Source organism: Homarus americanus, unplaced genomic scaffold (assembly GCF_018991925.1).
Source record: "Homarus americanus isolate GMGI-L3 unplaced genomic scaffold, GMGI_Hamer_2.0 scaffold27806, whole genome shotgun sequence".
Classification (NCBI taxonomy): domain Eukaryota; kingdom Metazoa; phylum Arthropoda; class Malacostraca; order Decapoda; family Nephropidae; genus Homarus; species Homarus americanus.
Window position 1 is genome coordinate 60,492 of NW_024741490.1, and position 25,429 is coordinate 85,920.

At 45.1% G+C, this 25,429-nt stretch overlaps 1 protein-coding gene across 1 annotated transcript in view; it reads right to left on the reverse strand.

Moving 5' to 3' along the window:
• Positions 1 to 3,348: 3,348 nt before the first annotated feature.
• LOC121875922 overlaps positions 3,349 to 25,429 on the reverse strand; it is a 44,964-nt gene continuing 22,883 nt past the window's right edge. The window contains exon 6 of the mRNA XM_042380676.1: positions 3,349 to 4,083. Coding sequence (XP_042236610.1) covers positions 4,050 to 4,083 — 34 coding nt within the window. The 3' untranslated portion in view covers positions 3,349 to 4,049. The remainder of the gene's footprint in view (positions 4,084 to 25,429) is intronic.

Below are 25,429 nucleotides of genomic sequence, written 5' to 3' on the forward strand. Positions count from 1 at the left end.
AGAGACGTGACCGATCGCCCGGGCTGGAGTCCACAGAGGTCCTTCTGCAGCTTTTCACAGTCCGCTTGGGTCTTAATTTCCCAAAATAACTTGGCGTCATCGGCAAACATTTTCATGGAGGAGTGTACAACGTCAGGCATGTCATTTATGAAACAAACAAACAACAGCGGACCCAATACACTGCTCTGTGGTACCCCACTTGTGACAGGTACGGATGACGATTTCGTGCCATTAATCACCACACAATGCTTGCGGTCATGTAGAAAGTCTTCTATCCACACTAGGACATTTCCCCGAATTCCATACCCTTCCAGTTTGAATTTCAGCCTTTCATGGGGTACACTGTCGAAAGCCTTGGCAAAATCTAGGTAAATATTTTCGATATTACCACCCTGTTCCAGAATTTGGGTCCAAATATCCAATACCTTGAGCAATTGTGTTAAGCAGTAGCGCCCCGGCATACCGTGTTGGAAAGCCTTTACAAGGTTGTTTCGTATTAGATGTTCTATTGCGTCATCTCTGATAATACTCTTAAGTACTTTACATATTACGTTGGTCAGGCTCACCGATTTATAGCTGTTCGTGGAGTGACGATCGCCCTTCTTGAAGATAGGACTCACATAAGCCACTTTCCATTCACTGAGGACCATTTGTTCATCCAGGCATTTACAAAACAGGATCTTCAGGGGCTCGGCAAGCTTGTTGCACAACTCTCTTAGCACTCTAGGATGCACCATGTCAGGGCCGGGACTCTTATGGACCTTTAGCCTGGACAGTTTATTTCTAATACCATTCTTCTGTGAACACAATGTGGGTCAGTGCTGTGTCAAACCGTCTGTCCTCAAATGCAGGAAGGTTAATTGCATCCTCTCTTGTGAACACCGAGGAAAAGAAGCTGTTCAATGCCTCAGCTTTATCCTGGTCAGAATCTGCATAACTACCATCCTCAAGCCTCAGGTCTGATACTCCTACTCGCGTTTTCAATTTAAACTTTGCATAGCGGTAAAAGCCTTTGGGTTTGACTTGACCTCGCTTGCAACCAGCCTCTGGAACTCCTTTTCAGCACCTCCTACACTCTATCTCTGCTTGGTTTCTGGCGCTTGCATACACCCTCCTGTCTTGCTCATCGTTTGACCCAACCCACGTCTTGAATTTCTGGTTTTTGTTCTTAATTCTGTCGACCGCCGAATGGTTCATGTGTAGGTGTCCCCTCGTATTCTTAGAGGCACTGGGTTTGGTCTTGGGTACATATTTATCGATCAAATGGGTCACTTTACTAGTTATGATATTCAGCGTAGTGCCTGCTTTCTTGTACCTTAATGAGTCGGGCCAGTTGATACCTCTCATCTCTTCCCTCATCCCATTGTAATTTCCCTTATAATATTTGCACCTCGGCCTGGCCTTATCCTGAACTAGGTAACAGTTAACTCTGAATGACAACACTATATGGTGACTGGTGCCAACTGGGACAAGGTGTTCCAGTTTGACCACCATACCCTCCTCGTTTATGATGAGGTCAAGTGACTTGGGTATTTGCTCCCCTCTGTAATGTGTTGGGTCTCTAACTTGTTGGAACAGAAAATTATCTCTCAGAGTTTCTACAAAAAGAGTAGCAGGGTTATTCAAGTCATTTGGGGTGGACTCGTTTCTCCAGTCGATGTCGCCATAGTTAAAGTCCCCCATGATAAGGAGGTGGCTAGGGTTGAGCATTGCCGCGTTGTCTATAAAGGTTCTTAAGTTCCTTTGATTTAGTGGGCCACAGTTTGGGGATCTGTAGATACACCCGACAATAAGTAAGTCCCCACCCTTTAATTTAATTTTACACCCTGTAGGCACAATTTCTGTCCACGAGAAAGCACACAAACAAAATAAAATTTAAAGTCTCTGTGGCTCCTATAACACGACTTGGTTTCTGCCGGCAGTGGTGCCTTACCAGCTTGCTTTCAATTTGTATTCACTTTAAGTTATTTACAACCTCTTCCGCAGTCACTGATGACACTATGAACTGATTTAACTAAAGGCACAGTACTACACTCCCTGGTCGGCCTTTATCACAGGTGTGACCACAACTCCGTAAAAAAAATAAAATGAAAGCTTTGTCATATGACAGTGATTTTGTGGTTGTAGGCCTCTTGACCTGGGCTGTACTGTAGTGGATTCCTCCCCTGCAAACGCTTGTCGCTGAGTAGCCGACCCCGCGAATTCCCCAGTGGTCTAGGTCAACCAGCGCCGCCATACATCACGGAGGTCAACTATTAAGCCACGCCTACCTCCGCTATATAAGACCTGACCTCGTGGTGACCTACCTCTCTTTCTACCTACACCAACAAGCAAGCAACACCTCCTCCTCCTCCTGCCTGGCGGCCCTCGCTCCCACCGGCGAGCATGGCGACCCACAAACTGGTCCTCCTCTGAGCACCCTCACCAACCAGCTCTCTCTACATCATGCTTGTAACCACGCTGCCACTTCCCAGCACCAAGCTGCACTGTACATCCAATACAATATGTATACAGAGAGCACATTGTGAGTTTCCTTTCTCCATCCCATCATGAGTGTGAACCAACATCTCGTTCCCCACAGTACCTCCAACACGGTAGAGATTGAATTTTCAAAAATGCAATCGCGTCTAGCATTAAAAATCCTACGTCGATTTACACTTTCACAGCCAGTTATACACAAACGCTCAGCAAGTCACAGGCAAACGCTCAGCCAGTCATACACAAACGCTCAGCAAGTCACAGGCAAACGCTCAGCCAGTCATACACAAGCATTCAGCCAGTCATACACAAACGCTCAGCTAGTCATACACAAACGCTCAGTAAGTCACAGGCAAACGCTCAGCCAGTCATACACAAACGCTCAGCCAGTCATACACAAACGCTCAGCCAGTCATACACAAACGCTCAGCCAGTCATACACAAACGCTCAGCCAGTCATACACAAACGCTCAGCCAGTCATACACAAACGCTCAGCTAATTACAGACAAGCGCTCAGCGAGTTACAGACAAACGTTCAGTAAGTTACAGACAAACGCTCAGCTAGTTACAAACATTCAGTAAGTCACAGAAAAACGTTCAGTACGTTGCAGACACACACTCACACTCGTCCCCTTCCACACATCTAGGTGCTAGACAGAAGGAATATTACAATGGGGGATATTTGCTTACAAAACGTTTTTTCCAATGACAAAGGAGGTTCCTTTTAGCCCCCAGACTCCCCAGTGATGTGCCCAGACAGTGCTGGCTTACAATGGTAAACAGTAAGGTGATACAACCAAAGCCCAGACAGAGCCATTATAAGCTTACTGAATGAAAACTTTACGGGAAAAATATAAAAGATATCATTGTTTTGCTTCTAACTTTTTATTAAGGGCATGTGTCAGCACCCTGGTCTTGGATATTACTTTGTCAAAGGCGGTGACGAAGTGTATGTGTGTGGTCTTGGCTATAGGGCAGGTCACTGTACCTCCCTAAGGATAATATACACCTTTGAACTGCTTATCATTATGCTCCATCCTATTTTCATGCTCTAGTTTACATCCAGTCTATGCGAAAGAAATATCTACGACTATGCCAAGTAGTCTCTCGGCGCGTTTGGTTGTGGGTGTGTGAAAGTTTTCCTTGGAGTAGACCATAAAAAACTAGACTACTTGAAGATTCCTCCCCCCCCAGCTTAGACCATGACCTACCTAACTAGCGTACCTAACCTAACTTAACCTAATAACCTACCCTAACTTAACAACGTACCCCAACCTAACCTAAACTAGCTTACCCAATTAAACCATTCAAATTTTAGCTCATCTTCAGAGCTGTGGAAATTCATCCAACCCCTTTTACATTACTATAAGTACTCTTAGTGTTGGTGGTCAGCAGTACGTCCAGTCTTGGTGGTCAGGCGGCCTACACTGGACTGGGCATGGCTTCCTGATACCATCGTTCTTATACTTGTCTCTGTAGGTTCGCATCCCGATGAAGGCGATGTTCTCCCGTTGTGAGGGGAAGGGCAGCGATCCCTGGAACTTCATGCACGTGTAGGAGTCGTGGACGATCATGTTAGTCTTAGCCCAAGGCCACATGTGTTTCTGTAATAAAAGTCCACTTGACGATCAATAACAGTAAACAAACCACATGAGAGAACGAGTAAAGAGAAAATAATGTATAAACAATAGCATATCTGAAATAAGATGGTACACGATGTTGGTGTAAAAGTTGTAAACGACAATTATTCTTAGTAAACATTATGTGTCTTTGTTTTTATAATTTTAACTACTTATCAGTTTACTAGCCGGTCGGTGGTTGGTCTATCCAGTGTTACTATCAGGAGAAAACCCAGGGCCGCATCAAGACAATCTAGAGCCCCGGGCACTTTATCGAGAGGGGCCCCCCTTACCTCATCCCCCCTACTTTTTTTTAGGAAAAAAAAAAAGACATTGTAAATTTCAAATAAAGGTAGTTTATTTAATGATTTTTTTTGTGAATTCAACTTATAAAATAATAAACTATAAGGTCATTTTAGGTGTTTTCTCTTTAAATTTTAAGTTGCATACATTCATTACCAGCAGTCGTACTTAGATTACTCAGAAACAACAATTTGCCTTTCAATAAAATAAAATCTGACAATTTTGTAGTAATCAGAATGTCTGATTTTAATTAATTTATTGGAAGAAACAACTGTATCCATATGAAGTACTTTTTATATGTATTTAACTAAAAGTTAGCCTTTCGAGCTTTCATTGCAGCAAACTGAGAAACCACATCTTCAAAGTCAATCACATGTGTTAGATCGCTTTCAATGGACATGGTGGCAAGGCTGTTCAGCTTATCTTGGCTCATAGTAGCACACCTTTCACTTTTCTCCACTTTCATTTTTGAGAAGGTGCGTTCTTCTTCACACACTGTGACATGCAATGACAGAAATATTCTCAAAGCTATGCTGACATTTGGAAAAGTTGCTTCCAAATTCTGATGTTTTATGAACTTGAGCATCGACAGTGGTGAATCCATTTTTTCTTTCAATCTGATCATAAAATTATACAAGTGTTCAAATTCATCAGCACAATTAGAATCAAAATCATCTCTGTATTTTGATGTGATGTGTGCTTACTCTAGCTGGCAAATGCTCTTTGTTTTGATCTGAGAAACATTTTAGAAATGCAAAATCATCTGCTAGTCCTCTATAAGCTTCTTTACGTTGTGCAAGACAAGTCCGCAGTTTATCTATGATTAGAGTGAAAGCTTGAACTCTGAACATCCGACCAGGGGATTCTGTTAATTCTTCATCTGGTGATTTACTTTCATCAAAATATCTCTTTCGTTTTCTCTGACGTTTTTCTTCATATTGATAATGATGGTTTATGCATGGCATGGTGTTCTTTGCATCATCTTCAATCTCGTCAAATTTTTCACGCAGTTTCTCAGTGAACTCCTCTAAAGACTCAAGCAATGATGTGGCTGTCAGGAAATCCACACTTTCCTTTTGCCGAGTTAGGCTCACTTTATTGAACCGAATAAGTATTCTATTACACATTTTTACCATGAAACCTGTTTCAAGCTTTTCCAGGCCAGCAATTCATCCATTTGCCTCTGACCTCATAGATTCAGGTTCATCATCATTAGCCACAAAATCTTTCAGGTTTTCATATAGGCTTTTGTAGTTCAGGAACAATGCTTTTGGAGCCTCAGCATGGCAAGACCATCGCGTAGTTGACAAGCGTTTTAAAGTTAAATCTTGCTGTTTTCATTTGGAGTGAAACCATTTGTCAAGATAGCCCAACGATGTGTTGATCCTGCGCAGAAAGCATAAAGTTTGTTCAGCAAATCAAAAATTTTTATGTCTTAACAGCCAGGTAGTAGGTAGTAGGAAGCTACCAAACAGGGAGGTACTACCGCCTGGGAAGATATTGGAAGCATAATGTATTGTCTAATGGTAGACCCTGCTGCCATATGGCATCACGAAAATTGTGACCAAGTCCAGGTTGCTGATCTGACTTTCTGCCTCATTTACGCACAATTGCAGGGTCTCAATTGTTTCTCTTACCATTGACAACACAACATACATATATTGTTTCTCACTTTGATCTTTTTTTTTTCATTTTTGTATTTATGGTTCTCTATTACTATTATTATTATTATTATAATTATCATTATTATTATTACAATTATTATTATTATTAGTATCATTATTAATTTATTTATATTTTTTAATATAAATTTTATTTACGATGTGGGTCAGTGACCTGTGCTCGGGTGGGCTAATCCCCGCAAAAAAAAACTATGTATACTTCTACCAGGTTCAGTGAATGGGCAGCACACGGTACATAATCAATGAGATTATTTACATCTTTGATTTTTCTTTGGAGACCATATTTCCTATTGGCAGCATTATCGTATGATTGTCCAAGACAATTTTGAATATCAATGTTCAATTCATTCAATGTGTCCAGGACCTTATCACGCATATTTTCTCCTGTGTGACTACTGATGGGAAGGTTAAGCAAAAAACGATTCACTGGTTCACCAGACGAAGAAACATACCGAATAGTGAATGCAAGTTGGTCAGTTCTTGAAATATCGGGTGTAGAATCTAAACATAAGGAGTAGTATTTTGCACTCTGAATCTCTTTGCAAACAGTTGACAAAACCTTTTTTCCCATTACCAAAATAAGTTCATCACAAATGGTGGAGCTCAAGTAACTTGGATTTCCTTTGCTTTTATTTCCAATCCGTGAAATGTGATCAGCCAGAAATGGATCAAACTTGCTCATTAGTACAAGAATACCTAGGAAGTTACCTTTATGGGTGATCCTATGACTTGATCAGATCCTCTGAACGCTAATCCAAGCTCACTCAAAAACTTTATTACTTCTACCAAACGTAAAAGTAATGAATGCCAATATTTCCTCTCATTTTCAGTTTGATGACGGAGTCCACTGCCAATACAATAACCGATTTTTGATCGCGGTACATAGGCTAAAGTTGTTTTTCTGTGATCCACTGAACATTCGTGTTCCCCAAGAATTCTGCTGGTGTGTGCCCAGTCATTGAAACCCTGCTCAAATGGTGAACTTGTAGATGTACTGGAGAAAAGCAAACATGTGAAATAGTAAAGTTTACCTTGTGATTTAGAGAAGAGAAACCATTCTCTCTTTACTAGTTTGCCATTACTCAAAGTTATGAAGAATGCAGACTTAGAGAGGAAACGGCGTTTCTGATGCTCACCTGAACCATACGCTCTTAGTGTTCCTTTAAACTCAGTCATGATGCTGCAAGTACCTGGTCCAGCCTTTGACCAGTAAATTAGAAGTTCCTGTGATATTGGTCTTCTCAATTTCCCAGGGCCAGTTTCAATGTACTGAATATCATGCCGTTTAATTTCATCACTTTTCTTTGATTGATCAGTTGTATGTGTAGCAGACGATGTACTACACCCAGGTACAGTCTCGTTCAAGATTCTTCGAACACTGCTGGAGACAGCTGGCAACTCAAGGCCGTTTGTTTACTATACTAAGTAGTAAATATTATGAATGAATGTAAAAGTGATCGGTGATTGGTTACTTAGCTCCCCGTTAATTAATGGTTGGGCTTTGTTGTTCCGTAATATATTATACCTTTTGTTAGGTGTTCTGGGTAATAAGTTCTATATACAGGAGAGAATACAAACACCTGTATAGTTTTGTAGGTTCGGTTTACTGGATAAGAGTATGTACACAGAGGTGGGTAGCACTGCTCCCTAGCTAAGCTCTTGGTCAACTACCATAGACGACGTATGGCAAGTGATACATTAGCAGCTTCCATACGTCGCCAGGCACATTAATTAAGCGTGTGGGATATGGTAATAACATTGCCACACGCTGCTAGCTAGGCTGAATAAATATAAATGGAGCACATACATAATATACATACATAATACATAATCCAGCATACATAATATACATACACCTCCCTTCCCCCTATACGCTCATAGCAAAGTCTTGAGCGGACCTTTTCTTCTGGATCCGTTCTGAGCGTCGAGGGACTTCATCACTGGGAAGGGTATGGGACTCAACACTGGTGGCGGGGTCAGAAGGCATTGTTACGGGGCGGAGAAAACGGCGGTTCCTCCACCACACACGACCACTGGGTAACCGCACCTGGTAGTCCCGTGACCTGCCGAGACCCATGACTACGCCTACTTTGTCCCAACGTAGGGAGGTCGGGTCCTGAACACGGACTTGGGTGCCGACACTCAACCTGGGGAGAGAACTGGCGTGGTCGTTGTAGCGGGCGACGACGTCCTGAACACGTTCGGCGGCTCGGCGATCACAATCCTCTGTCTTGGCCTGCCACTCCTTGGAGAAGGATTGAGGGTGAGCAGGGACACAAGAACGAAGGGGGCGTCCATACAAAACCTGGGCAGGGGAGCGTCCGGTGTAGTTAGGTGTGTTGCGGAGTTCAAGAAGACCCCGGTCGAAGGCCTCGCAGTCAATATTCCCAAAAGGGGCCACCTTAAGGATGAGGTGCTTCAAAGATTTGACAGCAGCCTCAGCGTGGCCGTTGGACTGCGGGTAATGGGGCGATGACAACACATGCCGGACTCCCCATCGGTCAAGGAACGCAGCAAAGTCCCGGCTTGTGAACTGAGGCCCTCCGTCGGTTCGCAGGCGTACAGGAACGCCCACGTCACGGAAGTAGTGGCGGAACTTGCTGATGGTGGCGGCAGACGTCGTGTCATTACCGCCCTTGATGACAACCGGCCAACCAGAGAGACGGTCGACGATAACCAGGAAGGACTTTCCTGACACACAGAAAAAGTCGGCCGACACAGACTCAAAGGGGCGGGTGGGGTTGTCGTCACTCATGAAGGGTACCTGCTGCTGGCTGGGTTGTAATACGTGGCGGGGCTTACACACCTGGACAGCATTGGAGATGTCGGGGTCGATGCCAGGCCGGAACACAGTCTGTCGTGCACGTCGTTTGGTGGCCTCAGCTCCATGGTGACTGTCGTGAAGGCGAGCCAAGGCGTGGGGACGTGATGCAGCAGGGACGACTACCGAAGGAGAGGTGTCACTGGCCAGAGGTAGGGGTAGGGCGGCAGCAGGGTAGTTGCTGCTCCCTTCGTGCACCCTGTTGGCGTGTCTTACCTCAGGAATAGGTTTGGGGAAGTCCTGGGAGATGATGGCCAACTCTTGACAATGTCTGTAGGACAGCAAAGGAGTCGGGACACCGTTATGCACATCAATCCAGGCTTGACACGACCTGTTGCCAAAGGTGACTTGTGCTTGGAGTGAACCCAGGGCCGGGGTCATCTGTGAACCATCTGCCATAAATAGGAGATCCTTGGGGGGCGGTCCTAGATCACTTGGAGAGAGCCCCAAGCATTGCAAATGCTGGGGACCGATGACTGTAGCATCAGCGCCGGTGTCGGGCAACATCTGAAGACGGGATGACACACCGCCGTAGGTCACGATGACGCTGATGTACTGGGGGACTTTGGTCCTGGGATGCGAGGAGTACACCCTCCTAAAATGGGTCGGGCTTTGTCCAGGGTCGTCGTGCCTCTGATTTGGCGACTGTGGGCGGCCCTCACTGGTAGAAGGGCGCCGAAGCTTCCGCCGACGCTGTCCCTTGGGTTCGTGGGTAGGGCAACACTTGTCATAGTGGCCCAGACGACCGCACACATTGCACTGTACGTACTTAGCTGGGCACCGCACTGTGAGCGACCAGTGGCCCATACGGTCACAACTGTTGCAGGTAGACTGAGCAGCTGGACACACCTGTGTTCCGTGCTGCTTACCACAGTTGTTACAAAATGAACCGGGCGTGGACGTGGTGGGCGAAGGCGTAGGAGCAGACTTCTTGTCCTTCTTGTACCGGGACACAGCGCGTACAGCTGTAGGGGGAGCTCGGATGGCAGAGGTGGCACACCTGGCAGCCTCATAGGAGCGACATATCGTCAACACATCCTGAAGAGAAGAGGAAGAGTCGAGGGAGGTGAGGCGTTGGACAAGTTCCTCGTCCTTAACACCCATCAGGATCACCTGCTTCAACTGGGTCTCCTCGCACTGCTGGTGGTGGCCTAAACATATATCTACCTCTTCCGAGGCTCTCTTAAGACGTACATAAAAAGCGTCAAAAGACTCACCCTCCATCTGTCTGCAGCTAAACAATTCCCTCCTGCGCAGAGCTTCATTCTGCTGTCCTTTGATGTGCCGTTGTAGAACGTCCAGTACCTCCTCTACAGACAGCGAAGAGGTTGGGGGTACCTGCAACGTATGTTCTAAGACACGCTGAACTTCCAAGGACAGGCACATACGCAGCTGGATGAGTTGTTTAGGCTGTGACAAACTCTGGAGATCCACCATTGTAGCATAATCAGTCCACCGCCGCCGCCATTCGCGAAAAGTCTGGAAATTTACATCAGGCTCCAAGATGGGCGGTGTTTGAGCTGCTGCTTTAGGTGGGGCTGGGGGGCGTGAAGGAAGCATGGATGAGGTATCTGAACCATTCAGTACCGAGGCAGTGTTAGAGCCAGGGGCTTGGTTAACAGTGAGGCGAGATATCAAGGCTTCAAACCGTGCACTGTCTTCCATTCTCCGTTGGTGGTCTCGTTCTGCCTCTGCTTGCCTTCTGTGCTCATCCGCCAAACGTCTGTGAGCTTCATCCTCGCGTCTCTCATCTCTCATAAACTTCATTAAGGCAATTATCTCTGGAGATAACGCTGAATGTTGAGGTGAAGGGCTGCGCGATGTTGTGGGAGCTGGAGCGTCGTGGCCGGCCTGGTCATCCATCTCTGGGGGACTATCATCCGCTTGACTCATCCAGGCGCTGGGTCCACGGCTACGTAAGGCATGAGACATAACTACTTTATCTGTGTACTGTGTCTTAAATCAGTGTTGACCGGTCAGCCCGTCGTATCAACAAGATTTCAGACAAAAAAATTTAATTAAATACACAGATAAGTAGGTTATATATATAAAATATATATAATGAAGCCGCGCGGTCAGCAAGTGTTAGTACATGTATGTGTGTGTGTCCCGGGCAGAGCGTCTCGCCCCAGCTGTGAGGGGGGGTGGAGGCGGCGCTGTGAGGGAGGGGGGTGGAGATAGGAGTAGCTCAGTCGCTCTCTGTAAACGGTCAGAGGAGGGTGCGCTGAGCTCTACACCCCACAAATGCCCAGAACATGCCGTATACCTTGGAAATCCGTTCGAACAAGGTCACACATGAATGGCACGAAACACACAATGCACTTAACACTTCACAGAAAATCACTGTCACTGACGCTGCTCAAAGTTGCGAAATTCTTCGAGGGATGACGCGGGGTTGACACAAAGGCGGGAGTCATAAGCCGCATAAGCCGGCTTTCCACAAACTTGCACTAATCACTCGTAATAATCCAGTAAAACTACGCACTGCGCCATGTTAGGTGTTCTGGGTAATAAGTTCTATATACAGGAGAGAACACAAACACCTGTATAGTTTTGTAGGTTCGGTTTACTGGATAAGAGTATGTACACAGAGGTGGGTAGCACTGCTCCCTAGCTAAGCTCTTGGTCAACTACCATAGACGACGTATGGCAAGTGATACATTAGCAGCTTCCATACGTCGCCAGGCACATTAATTAAGCGTGTGGGATATGGTAATAACATTGCCACACGCTGCTAGCTAGGCTGAATAAATATAAATGGAGCACATACATAATATACATACATAATACATAATCCAGCATACATAATATACATACACCTTTCTGCTGGTATTTACTGTTAATTTGATGTCAAAATGGATAGAGCATTGGGCCAACCTATATGAATTCATGTTTAGACAATTAAACATAAGAAAAAATCGCTAAGTGTATTATAGAACATCATACATCGGGCACAGCTGTGTGCAGGCTGTTTATGAGGTTGCCTGTTTATCATTAATTTATACTAATGTTATTTTCAAACGTTTAATCCATTTCGGGTAATTGTCCAGTCGTATGTAACTGATGCTAAACAAACTTCTTTCTAAAGACACTGATTTCATGCAACACAAACTGCTGTTTTAATTCGCTGTGGGAATAAGCAGCAGTGCCGGAGTGGCGAGTGAAGCGAGCCTAAACATCTGGGAGTCCCGGGGGGCGCTGTAAGACCCCCGGGAAAATTTTGAAATTTGAACACTTCTTTGGAGAATTTTGAAGCCATATGCAGTTATATTGAGGAAATTAGAACATTGAGAAATTTTTAATTAACTGTATATTTATTGATAGTGTACAAATTCCCAACACACACACAAAAAAAAGTGAGACATGACTGGAGTCATTCATGTGGTTTCAAGTCGACCAGCCCTGATATAGCTACTACCGCACATGTCAAAAATTTTCAAGAGACTTCACAGAAAAGAATATATTATTAGTTATTACAAAGAGATGATTCTTTGCATTATTAATCAGATAAACCTCTACTCAAATAATGGTTCTGTCCAAGAATGCATGTATAGGCTTCTTTAAGTCCAATGTCAGATAGATTCAGAATAAGTATTAACTCAACTATAAATAAAATTGAAGTTTCGCATCCAATAGTAAAACAAATAAACAATTTAATGAATTTGATAAAATTGTAACAAAAGTAAGAACATGTTGGAAAAAACAAGAATTTTAATAAAAATAACTGCCATCGACCATGGATAATGGATATATTGAACACAAACATTGATCAATTGCAAAATAGAAAATAAACATTACCTTTATTTACAGACCAGGCACTTTACGTGACCTGGCCGCTGCAAATTTTTTGATCAACTTTTCGAAGTCAATCTCTCTGAGGATGTCATAATTATTCGATACTCATCAAAGCCAGGTGGCTGAGCCTATCATGACACATTGTAGTACGAAGTCTGTTTTTAAAAAACTTCATTTTACTGAAAGAACGTTTGTACGTAGTGGACTCCTCCCCTACAAACGCTGTTTGTCGCTGCCTAGCCGACCCCACGATTTCACCAGCCTGCCCTCATGGTCTAGGTCAGCAACCAGCGCCGCCTTACACGACTGAGGTCAATTATTAAGCCACGCCTACCCCTGCTATATAAGACCTCACCTCGTGGTGACCTACCTCTTTCTACCCACTGCTACAGCAGCAAGCAACCCCTCCTCCTCCGCTCCTGCCTGGCGGCTCCCGCTCCAGCCGGCGACCATGGTGACCCACAAGCTGGTCCTCCTCTGAGCACCCTCACCAACCAGCTCTCTCTACTCAACGCTTGTAACCATGCTGCCTTCCCAGCACCAAGCTGCATTGTGCATCCAATACAATATGTATACAGAGAGCACATTGTGAGTTTCCTTTCTCCATCCCATCCTGAGTGTGAACGAATATCACGTACCCCACACGTTCTCCAGAACAATTTGTGACCATGAGCACCAAGTACATCAGTAGCATTATTTCAACATTTGGAAATGTATCTACAACTTTCTTGTCTATCAACAGCTTGTAAAGGTAATGTGCCCTCTCTTTCTCATCATCTTCGTCTTCAAGAAATTGAGTGAAGAATACTGTAAACTGCACAAGTTCAACTCCAAGTGTTTGATGCAAATCATTTTTGTTCTCAGCAACCAATTTTGCTGCAGCTGCTTCAATTTCGTCACAATTCATTGACTCCAGTTTAGACAAGAACCCGAAAAGTGAACAGGTTTCCCCATAGGCCTTTAACCGTTGATCCAGTGAACTTAGGAACTGATCAATTGCTGGAAGGATATTCTGAACCCGAAATTTTTCTGACTGTGAGAGGGCTGCTTCTTCTGATCGTCCATAATCCAATGGACTGAGTCGTACATTACGTTGACGCTTGCGTGTCCGTGAATAATCCCCAGTTTTTGACATTTCCCTTCCCTTCTTCTCATAAACATGGAAGCAATCTCTTTTTTCTCGTACAAAACATTCCAAGGACTTCAGCATTGCTACTGCTGTGTTCAAATCGAGTTTAGGATCTTGCAATGCATGGCTTGTTGCATCAACTCTGCCAAGAATGTCATGCCAAAACACAGCATAAATAGCAGTCTCTAACTTGCACATCTTATCATGGAGACCATTGGCTTCATAACATGTTTTGCTCGTCTCAATTTCATCTCTAGCTATTTTAGCAAGTGCTTCACGGATTGGGAGATAACCTTGGACAACTGCTTTCACTGCAACTGCTCGACAGGACCATCTTGTTGTGAAAATCCTCTTTGGCACAGATACCGGGCCAGACGCTACAGTTTTCAATAAATCACTAAGAATTGCATAAAGATGTGTAGAAGCTGTGAAGAACACATAAATTGCCTCAAGAAAATAAAAAATAAATGAGATAGCTTCTTGACAACATTCAGCTGCAGCTTTTCCAACCAAGTTTAATGAATGACCAGCACAGGGTATCCAAATTGCATGATTTTCAGCTACAACTTAGGCTTGCAGACCATTGTACCTCCCACTCATAGATGTTGCCTTATCATAAGATTGCCCACGACAATTTTGAATGTCAATGTCATTGTCTGCAAGAAACTTCATCAAACCTTCAAACATTTCTTGAGGCTTGTGTCCTTGATTTGGCAAGAATTTCACAAATCTCTCAACAGGTGTGTCATGCTCCATGTATCTGATTATGAGAGTTAGTTCATCAATATGGCCTTCATCAGGGATGGAATCTAGAAAAATTGAGTAATATTTTGAGAGCTTTATACGTGACATAATTTCGTTCAGTACTTCATTGCTCATTAGTCTGACAATTTCTTCACAGATGGTTGAAGACAAATAGTTTGCATGACCAGTGCCACGATTAGCATGATTCTGGATGTGTTGCCTGAGGAAATCATCATACTCGGCCAAAAGCTCTAGTAATCCCAAGTAATTTCCATTATGAGGAGATCCAATTATTTCATCATCTCCACGAAGAGCTAGCCCTCTTTCACATATAAATTTAAGCACGCTGATCAATCGCTTTAGAAGACTACACCAATACTGCTCAATTTGACCCACATGCGTAGTTAGTTTAGAATCTATACCTCCAGCTCCCTTTGCACAACTTGCTGCTGACAAAACTGCTTGAATGTGGTCCTTTGATTGCTCATGGACAACAAGCCTATTAGTATGCTTCCAGTCGCAGAACCCATCAGATGTGAATTGAGATCTTGAAACACCCATTAGCTTGCAAAAGAAGCAGTAGACCCGCCCATTTGCGGGGGAGAAACAAATCCAAGAACGCTTTACAACTTCCCCATTTCGATTCCTTCGCTCAAACATGGCTGGTGTGCATTTGCGACTGACATTGTGGAGGCCCCTGGGCAGCTGCCAACTTTGCCCACTCCTGAATCCGGCCCTGATAAGCAGAATCATCGGTTCACTGCTACCTGTAGTGTGTGTGTGTGTGCCTTAGCCTGTGTGTGTCAATGCTTGTTTGTCAAAACATTATATAAATGAAACAGTATTATGAAGTTTATTTAATAACATTATTTATTTTACATTCTCTGTGAGGCATTGGAAATAGAAATTTATATATACTGTAATGTTTTATTTATTCATATATTTATTTATGTTTCAATTATATGTTATGATATGGATACTACACTGTTTCAATGCGATCCTGTGGTGAACCAGATTAAAAACAAGGCTTTTTTGCGGGCAAACAATCAATAATCGAAAGAAATGTCATTTGAAATATATAATAAGCTAAGTCTACTCAGTTGGCAAAGGTAATGACAGTTGAAAGATCTACAGCTATACAATACTTATGCTACGGCATTAGCTATACCTTCAGTACGAAATTTCAGTAATTAATGTAATATTTTTTATAATTAATAAAAACGGCAAGGGGGGTGAAATCGAGATTATTCACGAGCGAGTGCGTATGTTTCCGTGCAAGTGTGCGAGAGTGTTGGGGCATTATTGTAAGTTATGAAATAATTGTGAGGTAACGTTGTAACTGTATGTATATTATGTATGCTGGATTATGTATTATGTATGTATATTATGTATGTGCTCCATTTATATTTATTCAGCCTAGCTAGCAGCGTGTGGCAATGTTATTACCATATCCCACACGCTTAATTAATGTGCCTGGCGACGTATGGAAGCTGCTAATGTATCACTTGCCATACGTCGTCTATGGTAGTTGACCCGGACCTTAGCTAGGGAGCAGTGCTACCCACCTCTGTGTACATACTCTTGTCCAGTAAACCGAACCTACAAAACTATACAGGTGTTTGTGTTCTCTCCTGTATATAGAACTTATTACCCAGAACATCTAACATGGCGCAGTGCGTAGTTTTACTGGATTATTACGAGTGATTAGTGCAAGTTTGTGGAAAGCCGGCTGATGGATCCCCGCCTTGGGTCAACCCCGCGTCATCCCTCGAAGAATTTCGCAACTTTGAGCAGTGTCAGTGACAGTGATTTTCTGTGAAGTGTTTAGTGCATTGTGTGTTTCGTGCCATTCATGTGTGACCTTGTTCGAACGGATTTCCAAGGTATACGGCATGTTCTGGGCATTTGTGGGGTGTAGAGCTCAGCGCACCCTCCTCTGACCGTTTACAGAGAGCGACTGAGCTACTCCTATCTCCACCCCCCTCCCTCACAGCGCCGCCTCCACCCCCCCTCACAGCTGGGGCGAGACGCTCTGCCTGCCTGGGACACACACACATACATGTACTAACACTGGCTGACCGCGCGGTTTCTTATATATATTTTATATATATAACCTACTTATCTGTGTATTTAATTAAATTTTTTTGTCTGAAATCTTGTTGATACGACGGGCTGACCGGTCAACACTGATTTAAGACACAGTACACAGAGGAAGTAGTTATGTCTCATGCCTTACGTAGCCGTGGACCCAGCGCCTGGATGAGTCAAGCGGATGATAGTCCCCCAGAGATGGATGACCAGGCCGGCCCAGCTCCCACAACATCGCGCAGCCCTTCACCTCAACATTCAGCGTTATCTCCAGAGATAATTGCCTTAATGAAGTTTATGAGAGATGAGAGACGCGAGGATGAAGCTCACAGACGTTTGGCGGATGAGCACAGAAGGCAAGCAGAGGCAGAACGAGACCACCAACGGAGAATGGAAGACAGTGCACGGTTTGAAGCCTTGATATCTCGCCTCACTGTTAACCAAGCCCCTGGCTCTAACACTGCCTCGGTACTGAATGGTTCAGATACCTCATCCATGCTTCCTTCACGCCCCCCAGCCCCACCTAAAGCAGCAGCTCAAACACCGCCCATCTTGGAGCCTGATGTAAATTTCCAGACTTTTCGCGAATGGCGGCGGCGGTGGGCTGATTATGCTACAATGGTGGATCTCCAGAGTTTGTCACAGCCTAAACAACTCATCCAGCTGCGTATGTGCCTGTCCTTGGAAGTTCAGCGTGTCTTAGAACATACGTTGCAGGTACCCCCAACCTCTTCGCTGTCTGTAGAGGAGGTACTGGACGTTCTACAACGGCACATCAAAGGACAGCAGAATGAATCCCTGCGCAGGAGGGAATTGTTTAGCTGCAGACAGATGGAGGGTGAGTCTTTTGACGCTTTTTATGTACGTCTTAAGAGAGCCTCGGAAGAGGTAGATATATGTTTAGGCCACCACCAGCAGTGTGAGGAGACCCAGTTGAAGCAGGTGATCTTGATGGGTGTTAAGGACGAGGAACTTGTCCGACGCCTCACCTCCCTCGACTCTTCCTCTTCTCTTCAGGATGTGTTGACGATATGTCGCTCCTATGAGGCTGCCAGGTGTGCCACCTCTGCCATCCGAGCTCCCCCTACAGCTACGCGCTGTGTCCCGGTACAAGAAGGACAAGAAGTCTGCTCCTACGCCTTCGCCCACCACGTCCACGCCCGGTTCATTTTGTACAACTGTGGTAAGCAGCACGGAACACAGGTGTGTCCAGCTGCTCAGTCTACCTGCAACAGTTGTGACCGTATGGGCCACTGGTCGCTCACAGTGCGGTGCCCAGCTAAGTACGTACAGTGCAATGTGTGCGGTCGTCTGGGCCACTATGACAAGTGTTGCCCTACCCACGAACCCAAGGGACAGCGTCGGCGGAAGCTTCAGCGCCCTTCTACCAGTGAGGGCCGCCCACAGTCGCCAAATCAGAGGCACGACGACCCTGGACAAAGCCCGACCCATTTTAGGAGGGTGTACTCCTCGCATCCCAGGACCAAAGCCCCCCAGTACATCAGCGTCATCGTGACCTACGGCGGTGTGTCATCCCGTCTTCAGATGTTGCCCGACACCGGCGCTGATGCTACAGTCATCGGTCCCCAGCATTTGCGATGCTTGGGGCTCTCTCCAAGCGATCTAGGACCGCCTCCCGAGGACCTCCGCTTTATGGCAGATGGTTCACAGATGGCCCCAGCCCTGGGTTCACTCTATGCACATGTCACCTTTGGCAACAGGTCGTGTCAGGCCTGGATTGACGTGCATAATGGTGTCCCGACTCCCTTGCTGTCCTACAGACATTGTCAAGAGTTGGCCATCATCTCCCAGGACTTCCCCAAACCTATTCTTGAGGTAAGACACGCCAACAGGGTGCACGAAGGGAGCAGCAACTACCCTGCTGCCGCCCTACCCCTACCTCTGGCCAGTGACACCTCTCCTTCGGTAGTTGTCCCTGCTGCATCACGCCCCCACGCCTTGGCTCGCCTTCACGACAGCCACCGTGGAGCTGAGGCCACCAAACGACGTGCACGACAGACTGTGTTCCGGCCTGGCATCGACCCCGACATCTCCAATGCTGTCCAGGTGTGTAAGCCCCGCCACGTATTACAACCCAGCCAGCAGCAGGTACCCTTCATGAGTGACGACAACCCCACCCGCCCCTTTGAGTCTGTGTCGGCCGACTTTTTCTGTGTGTCAGGAAAGTCCTTCCTGGTTATCGTCGACCGTCTCTCTGGTTGGCCGGTTGTCATCAAGGGCGGTAATGACACGACGTCTGCCGCCACCATCAGCAAGTTCCGCCACTACTTCCGTGACGTGGGCGTTCCTGTACGCCTGCGAACCGACGGAGGGCCTCAGTTCACAAGCCGGGACTTTGCTGCGTTCCTTGACCGATGGGGAGTCCGGCATGTGTTGTCATCGCCCCATTACCCGCAGTCCAACGGCCACGCTGAGGCTGCTGTCAAATCCCTGAAGCACCTCATCCTTAAGGTGGCCCCTTCTGGGAACATTGACTGCGAGGCCTTCGACCGGGGTCTTCTTGAACTCCGCAACACACCAACTACACCGGACGCTCCCCTGCCCAGGTTTTGTATGGACGCCCCCTTCGTTCTTGTGTCCCTGCTCACCCTCAATCCTTCTCCAAGGAGTGGCAGGCCAAGACAGAGGATTGTGATCGCCGAGCCGCCGAACGTGTTCAGGACGTCGTCGCCCGCTACAACGACCACGCCCGTTCTCTCCCCAGGTTGAGTGTCGGCACCCAAGTCCGTGTTCAGGACCCGACCTCCCTACGTTGGGACAAAGTAGGCGTAGTCATGGGCCTCGGTAGGTCACGGGACTACCAGGTGCGGTTACCCAGTGGTCGTGTGTGGTGGAGGAACCGCCGTTTTCTCCGCCCCGTAACAATGCCTTCTGCTGGCCCCGCCACCAGTGTTGAGTCCCATACCCTTCCCAGTGATGAAGTCCCTCGACGCTCAGAACGGATCCAGAAGAAAAGGTCCGCTCAAGACTTTGCTATGAGCGTATAGGGGGGAGGGAGGTGTATGTATATTATGTATGCTGGATTATGTATTATGTATGTATATTATGTATGTGCTCCATTTATATTTATTCAGCCTAGCTAGCAGCGTGTGGCAATGTTATTACCATATCCCACACGCTTAATTAATGTGCCTGGCGACGTATGGAAGCTGCTAATGTATCACTTGCCATACGTCGTCTATGGTAGTTGACCGGACCTTAGCTAGGTGCTACCCACCTCTGTGTACATACTCTTGTCCAGTAAACCGAACCTACAAAACTATACAGGTGTTTGTGTTCTCTCCTGTATATAGAACTTATTACCCAGAACATCTAACAGTAACAGTTTGGTATTTTGGCAAAAAAAAAAAAATCCCATTTCTTATAAATAAATGGAGAGAAAAATATATACAAATACAATTATTACAATAAACGTTTTCCAATAATACATAAATGTATTGTGAACGGCATGACATGAACTTATTAAATATGAGATTATGAGATTGAAATATGAAAGATCAATTTCCTCGTCACAAGTGCCTTGAAGAGCCGGATCGGTCAGCTGTGATCGGAACCATTACATGCAGTATTGTATGAATTGTGTCGTTATACAGTTGTTTCTTTGTCTCCGTCTCCCTCTCTGATTTTTTCCGAGGTATATATGGTAATTATTTCACATGCAATATATTTATCATATATTATACTTTACTCTTTCAAAATAATTATAAGTATAATGTTGGGATTTTTTTTAATTAAATCATCCTGAATACATACTGCTTAAGGGAGGATATTAGACGAGGATTGTTTCCTTTACATATATTATATAATTTGACTTATATTCATGAAAATTTTATTTATTTCAGTTAACATGGAAAAAAATAATATCGATGTGCATTCAGTATGTGACGTTGATTACATAGGGAAATTATTTCTGACACATTAATATTTAGTCCAGCCACCTTCATTCTCGATTACTTGCTGCAGCCTGTTGGGAACGGAGGCGGGGTGGTGGTTGTGTATCAGTTGCGGTTTCCGCCTCAGTACCTCCCACTCACGGTGTGTATGCTCCTGTAGCTGCACCCTGGTTCTCTCTTCAGTTGGATCCTACACGCTCACAATATTGGCCCAAACGTTCTCTATAGGGTTTATGTCACAACCTTTACCTGGCCAGTCTAAGACTTGCAAATTTCTTTGTTCTGCAAACCACCTTTTTACAATCCGTGCAGTATGGATAGGACACCTATCGGGCAAGAAAATTATATTTTCGGGAAACGGGAAAGCATATGCACGTACCGAGGGAAGCATAACTTCTTCGAGTATTTCTAAATACTGTTCAGCTGCAAATCTTCCTTCTATGTCAGTCAGCTCTTCAATCCGTGCGAATATATCCATCCCCAAACATTGCAAGTCACATGGCCACTCTTTGCTTCTTCATAAATATGCTGTCTAGCATATTGGGTGTAGTTCCTCTTCCAGCAATGCAACCTTCCGTGAGAGGTAGAGGAGAAAGTTTTATCGTCAGTGAATATTACTCTTCCCCAGAAATCTAGGCCTTCTTCAGCATACTGTTGAGTAAGCTACAACCTGTCCTCGGGATGTCGCTCATTTTACTTCTCCTTGGTGGCGGGAGTTCTATGGTGAATGCTTCCTTCGTGAAGTCTTCGCCCGATTGTTAAAGGGGAAATATTTAATTGGGGATCCTCTCTTATTGAAAATGAAGTCTTGAAGGGGTTGGCCTCAGCGAAATTCCGAATGGCTTCAACTTGTGCAGGTGTTGTTCTGCGCGGCATTCCCGTCCTGTGGTGGTCCTTTAAACTTTATTCCTCTTCCCATCGCTTAATCCAATAATATACAGTTGACCGACAAAACCCCAATTCTCGGGCAATTTCAGTAGGTGAAAATCCACCCTCCTTCGTGCCGATTATTCTTCCACATTCAGTGATTTTCTGCGTGTGGTATTCCACGTTGGCAGGGGCCTTCTACCATTGAGGGAGTGGAAGGGTAGTCAGCACTGACAACACCTCTGTCTCCCCCACCTTCCCGCCCATAACGTTAGCTTTATATTTATATTTTATTAGGCATTTTATAAAAAAAATAGTTGAATGAATAATAAATAAATAAGATACAAATTTATAATACATCATACACATATTTGAAAAAAAAGAATATATATATTTTTTAAAAGACACCAGACTAAAGGTGACGTAATCTACACAAGTCAGAAACAAGGATTTTGTATAATTTTTTGGTGGTGAAGTGGGCTTTAACTAGTCACTCAACGAAAGAAATACCATTTGCTGTTTACAATATTCAGAGTCTTGGAATGACAGTGATATTGCTAGATAAAGGCTTGTAAAAGTATTAGGCATATGCTACCGCACTAGTTCACACCATCAGACGGATGGTTCGTAAGATTATATACCATCACCTTCAACTGAACAATGTCATTATTAAATACAGACACAGGCTGACACACACACTCCACATGCACACACACACACACTCATGTGCACACACACACACTCCACATGCGCACACACACACACACTTACTACAGGTAGCAGTGAACCGATGATTCTGCTTAATTCCACAGCGAATTAAAACAGCAGTTTGTGTTGCATGAAATCAGCGTCTTTAGAAAGAAGTCTGTTTAGCATCGGTTACATACAACTGGATTAATTACCCGAAAGGGATTAAACGTTTCAAGATAATATTAGTATAAATTAATGATAAACAGGCAACCTCATAAACAGCCTGCACACAGCTGTGCCCGACGCATGATGTTGTAGGGGTATCGAGATATTAATGTTGTCTAGCACTCAGGATGGAAGGAAACTCTAATGTGGTTTTCTTGTATAATATATAAGTTATATGATAGACAGTCTGGTGCTGGAGATGCCGTGTGGTGGGGGGCCAGCGTGGAGCTTGCTGGAGGAGGTGTTGCTTGTTCAGGAAGATGGGCAGAATGAGAGTTGGTTGGTGAGGAAGCTCAGAGAAGGACAGCTGGTGGGTCGCCATGCTCGCTGGCGAGGACCGCCAGGCAGGCGAGGAGAAGGGAAGGGAGCCAGGCAGCGGCGGAGGAGGAGGTGTTGCTTGTTCAGAAGAATGGTCAGAATGAATCTCAATGGAGAGACAGAGCTTATATACCCAGCAGCAGCCGCCAGTCCTCTATGAATCATGTTGGAAAACCCCAGAAAGTTGCCGGTGAGTAGTTTCGTTCGTTGCTAGGCAACGGTACCATCTGGGGACAGCTCTCGCTTGGTTGCTAGGAGACGGCACGTCGGAATGCGTGGAGGTGCCGTGTGGTGGCTGTGGCTACGCAGTTGTAGGCAGTTGTAGGGGAGACGTCCACTACAATGTTCTTTAACATACTTACCGATTTTTACTCATGTTTAATTGTTTAAACATAAATTCATATAGGTTGGCCCATTGCTCTATCCATTTTAAAATCAAATTAACAGTACATACCAGCAGAAAGGCATAATATAATACGAAACAACAAAGCCCAACCATTAATTAAGCAACGGGAAACTAAGTAACCAATCACCGATCACTTTTACATTCATTCATAATTTTTACTACTTAGTATAGTAAACAAACGGCCTTGAGTTGCCAGCTGTCTCCAGCAGTGTTTGAAGAATCTTGAATGAGACTGTACGTCCTCTTCCTTTAGTTGGTCAGTTGTAGGTGTAACATCAGCAGACGAGGTACTACAGCCAGGTACGTCCTCTTCCTTTAGTTGGTCAATTGTAGGTGTAACATCAGCAGACGAGGTACTACAGCCAGGTACGTCCTCTTCCTTTAGTTGGTCAGTTGTAGGTGTAACATCAGCAGACGAGGTACTACAGCCAGGTACGACTTCGTTTAGCTGGTCAATTGTAGGTGTAACATCAGCAGACGAGGTACTACAGCCAGGTACGACTTCGTTTAGCTGGTCAATTGTAGGTGTAACATCAGCAGACGAGGTATCATGAGCCGGTAGTACGGAATTTCGCTTTAAGGCTGGGGTCAGTTGCAGGTGTAACATCAGCAGACGAGGCAAGCAGCCGTACGACTTGCTTTAGCTGGTCAATTGTAAAAGTAAACATCAGCAGACGAGGTACTACACCCAGGTACGACTTCTTCGTTTAGCTGGTCAATTGTAGGTAACATCAGCAGACGAGGTACTACAGCCAGGTACGACTTCGTTTAGCTGGTCAATTGTAAGTGTAACATCAGCAGACGAGGTACTACAGCCGGTACGACTTCTGTTTAGTTGGTCAATTGTAGGTGTAACATCAGCAGACGAGGTAATTACAGCCAGGTACGACTTCGTTTAGGCTGGTCAATTGTAGGTGTAACATCAGCAGACGAGGTACTACACCCAGGTACGACTTCGTTTAGCTAGTCAATTGTAGGTGTAACATCAGCAGACGAGGTACTACACCCAGGTACGACTTCGTTTAGCTGGTCAATTGTAGGTGTAACATCAGCAGACGAGGTACTACAGCCAGGTACGACTTCGTTTAGTTGGTCAGTTGTAGGTGTACTATCAGCAGACGAGTACCATGTTAAAAGTCGACTTCGTTTAGCTGTCAATTGTAGTAACATCAGCAAGACGAGGTATCAGCAGCCAGGCATTTATTTCGTTTAGCTGGTCAGTTAGGTAACATCAGTGACGAAACAGCAGCCAGTACGACTTCATAATAAACAGTTGTAGGTGCAACATCAGCAGACGAGTGTACTCGCAGCCAGGCATGACTTCGTTTAGTTGGGTCAATTGTAGGTGTAACATCAGCAGACGAGGTACTACAGCCAGGTACGACTTCGTTTAGCTGGTCAGTTGTAGGTGTAACATCAGCAGACGAGGTACTACAGCCAGGTACGACTTCGTTTAGCTGGTCAGTTGTAGGTGTAACATCAGCAGACGAGGTACTACAGCCAGGTACGATTTCGTTTAGCTGGTCAGTTGTAGGTGTAACATCAGCAGACGAGGTACTAGAGCCAGGTACGACTTCGTTTAGCTGGTCAATTGTAGGTGTAACATCAGCAGACGAGGTACTACAGCCAGGTACGACTTCATTTAGCTGGTCAATTGTAGGTGTAACATCAGCAGACGAGGTACTACAGCCAGTACGACTTCGTTTAGCTGGTCAATTGTGTGTAACATCAGCAGACGAGTGCAATACAGTCAGGCATGACTTCGTTTAGCTGGTCATTTCGTAGGTGTAACATCAGCAGACGAGGTACTACAGCCAGGTACGACTTCGTTTAGTTGGTCAGTTGTAGGTGTAACATCAGCAGACGAGGTACTACAGCCAGGTACGACTTCGTTTAGTTGGTCAGTTGTAGGTGTAACATCAGCAGACGAGGTACTACAGCCAGGTACGACTTCGTTTAGCTGGTCAATTGTAGGTGTAACATCAGCAGACGAGGTACTACAGCCAGGTACGACTTCGTTTAGTTGGTCAGTTGTAGGTGTAACATCAGCAGACGAGGTACTACAGCCAGGTACGACTTCGTTTAGCTGGTCAATTGTAGGTGTAACATCAGCAGACGAGGTACTACAGCCAGGTACGACTTCGTTTAGTTGGTCAATTGTAGGTGTAACATCAGCAGACGAGGTACTACAGCCAGGTACGACTTCGTTTAGCTGGTCAATTCAGGTGTAACATCAGTAAGACGAGGTACTTCGCAGCCAGGTACGACTTCGTTTAGTTGGTCAGTTGTAGGTAACATCAGCAGACGAGGTACTACAGCCAGGTGTCGACTTCTGGCGAAGTTGGTCAG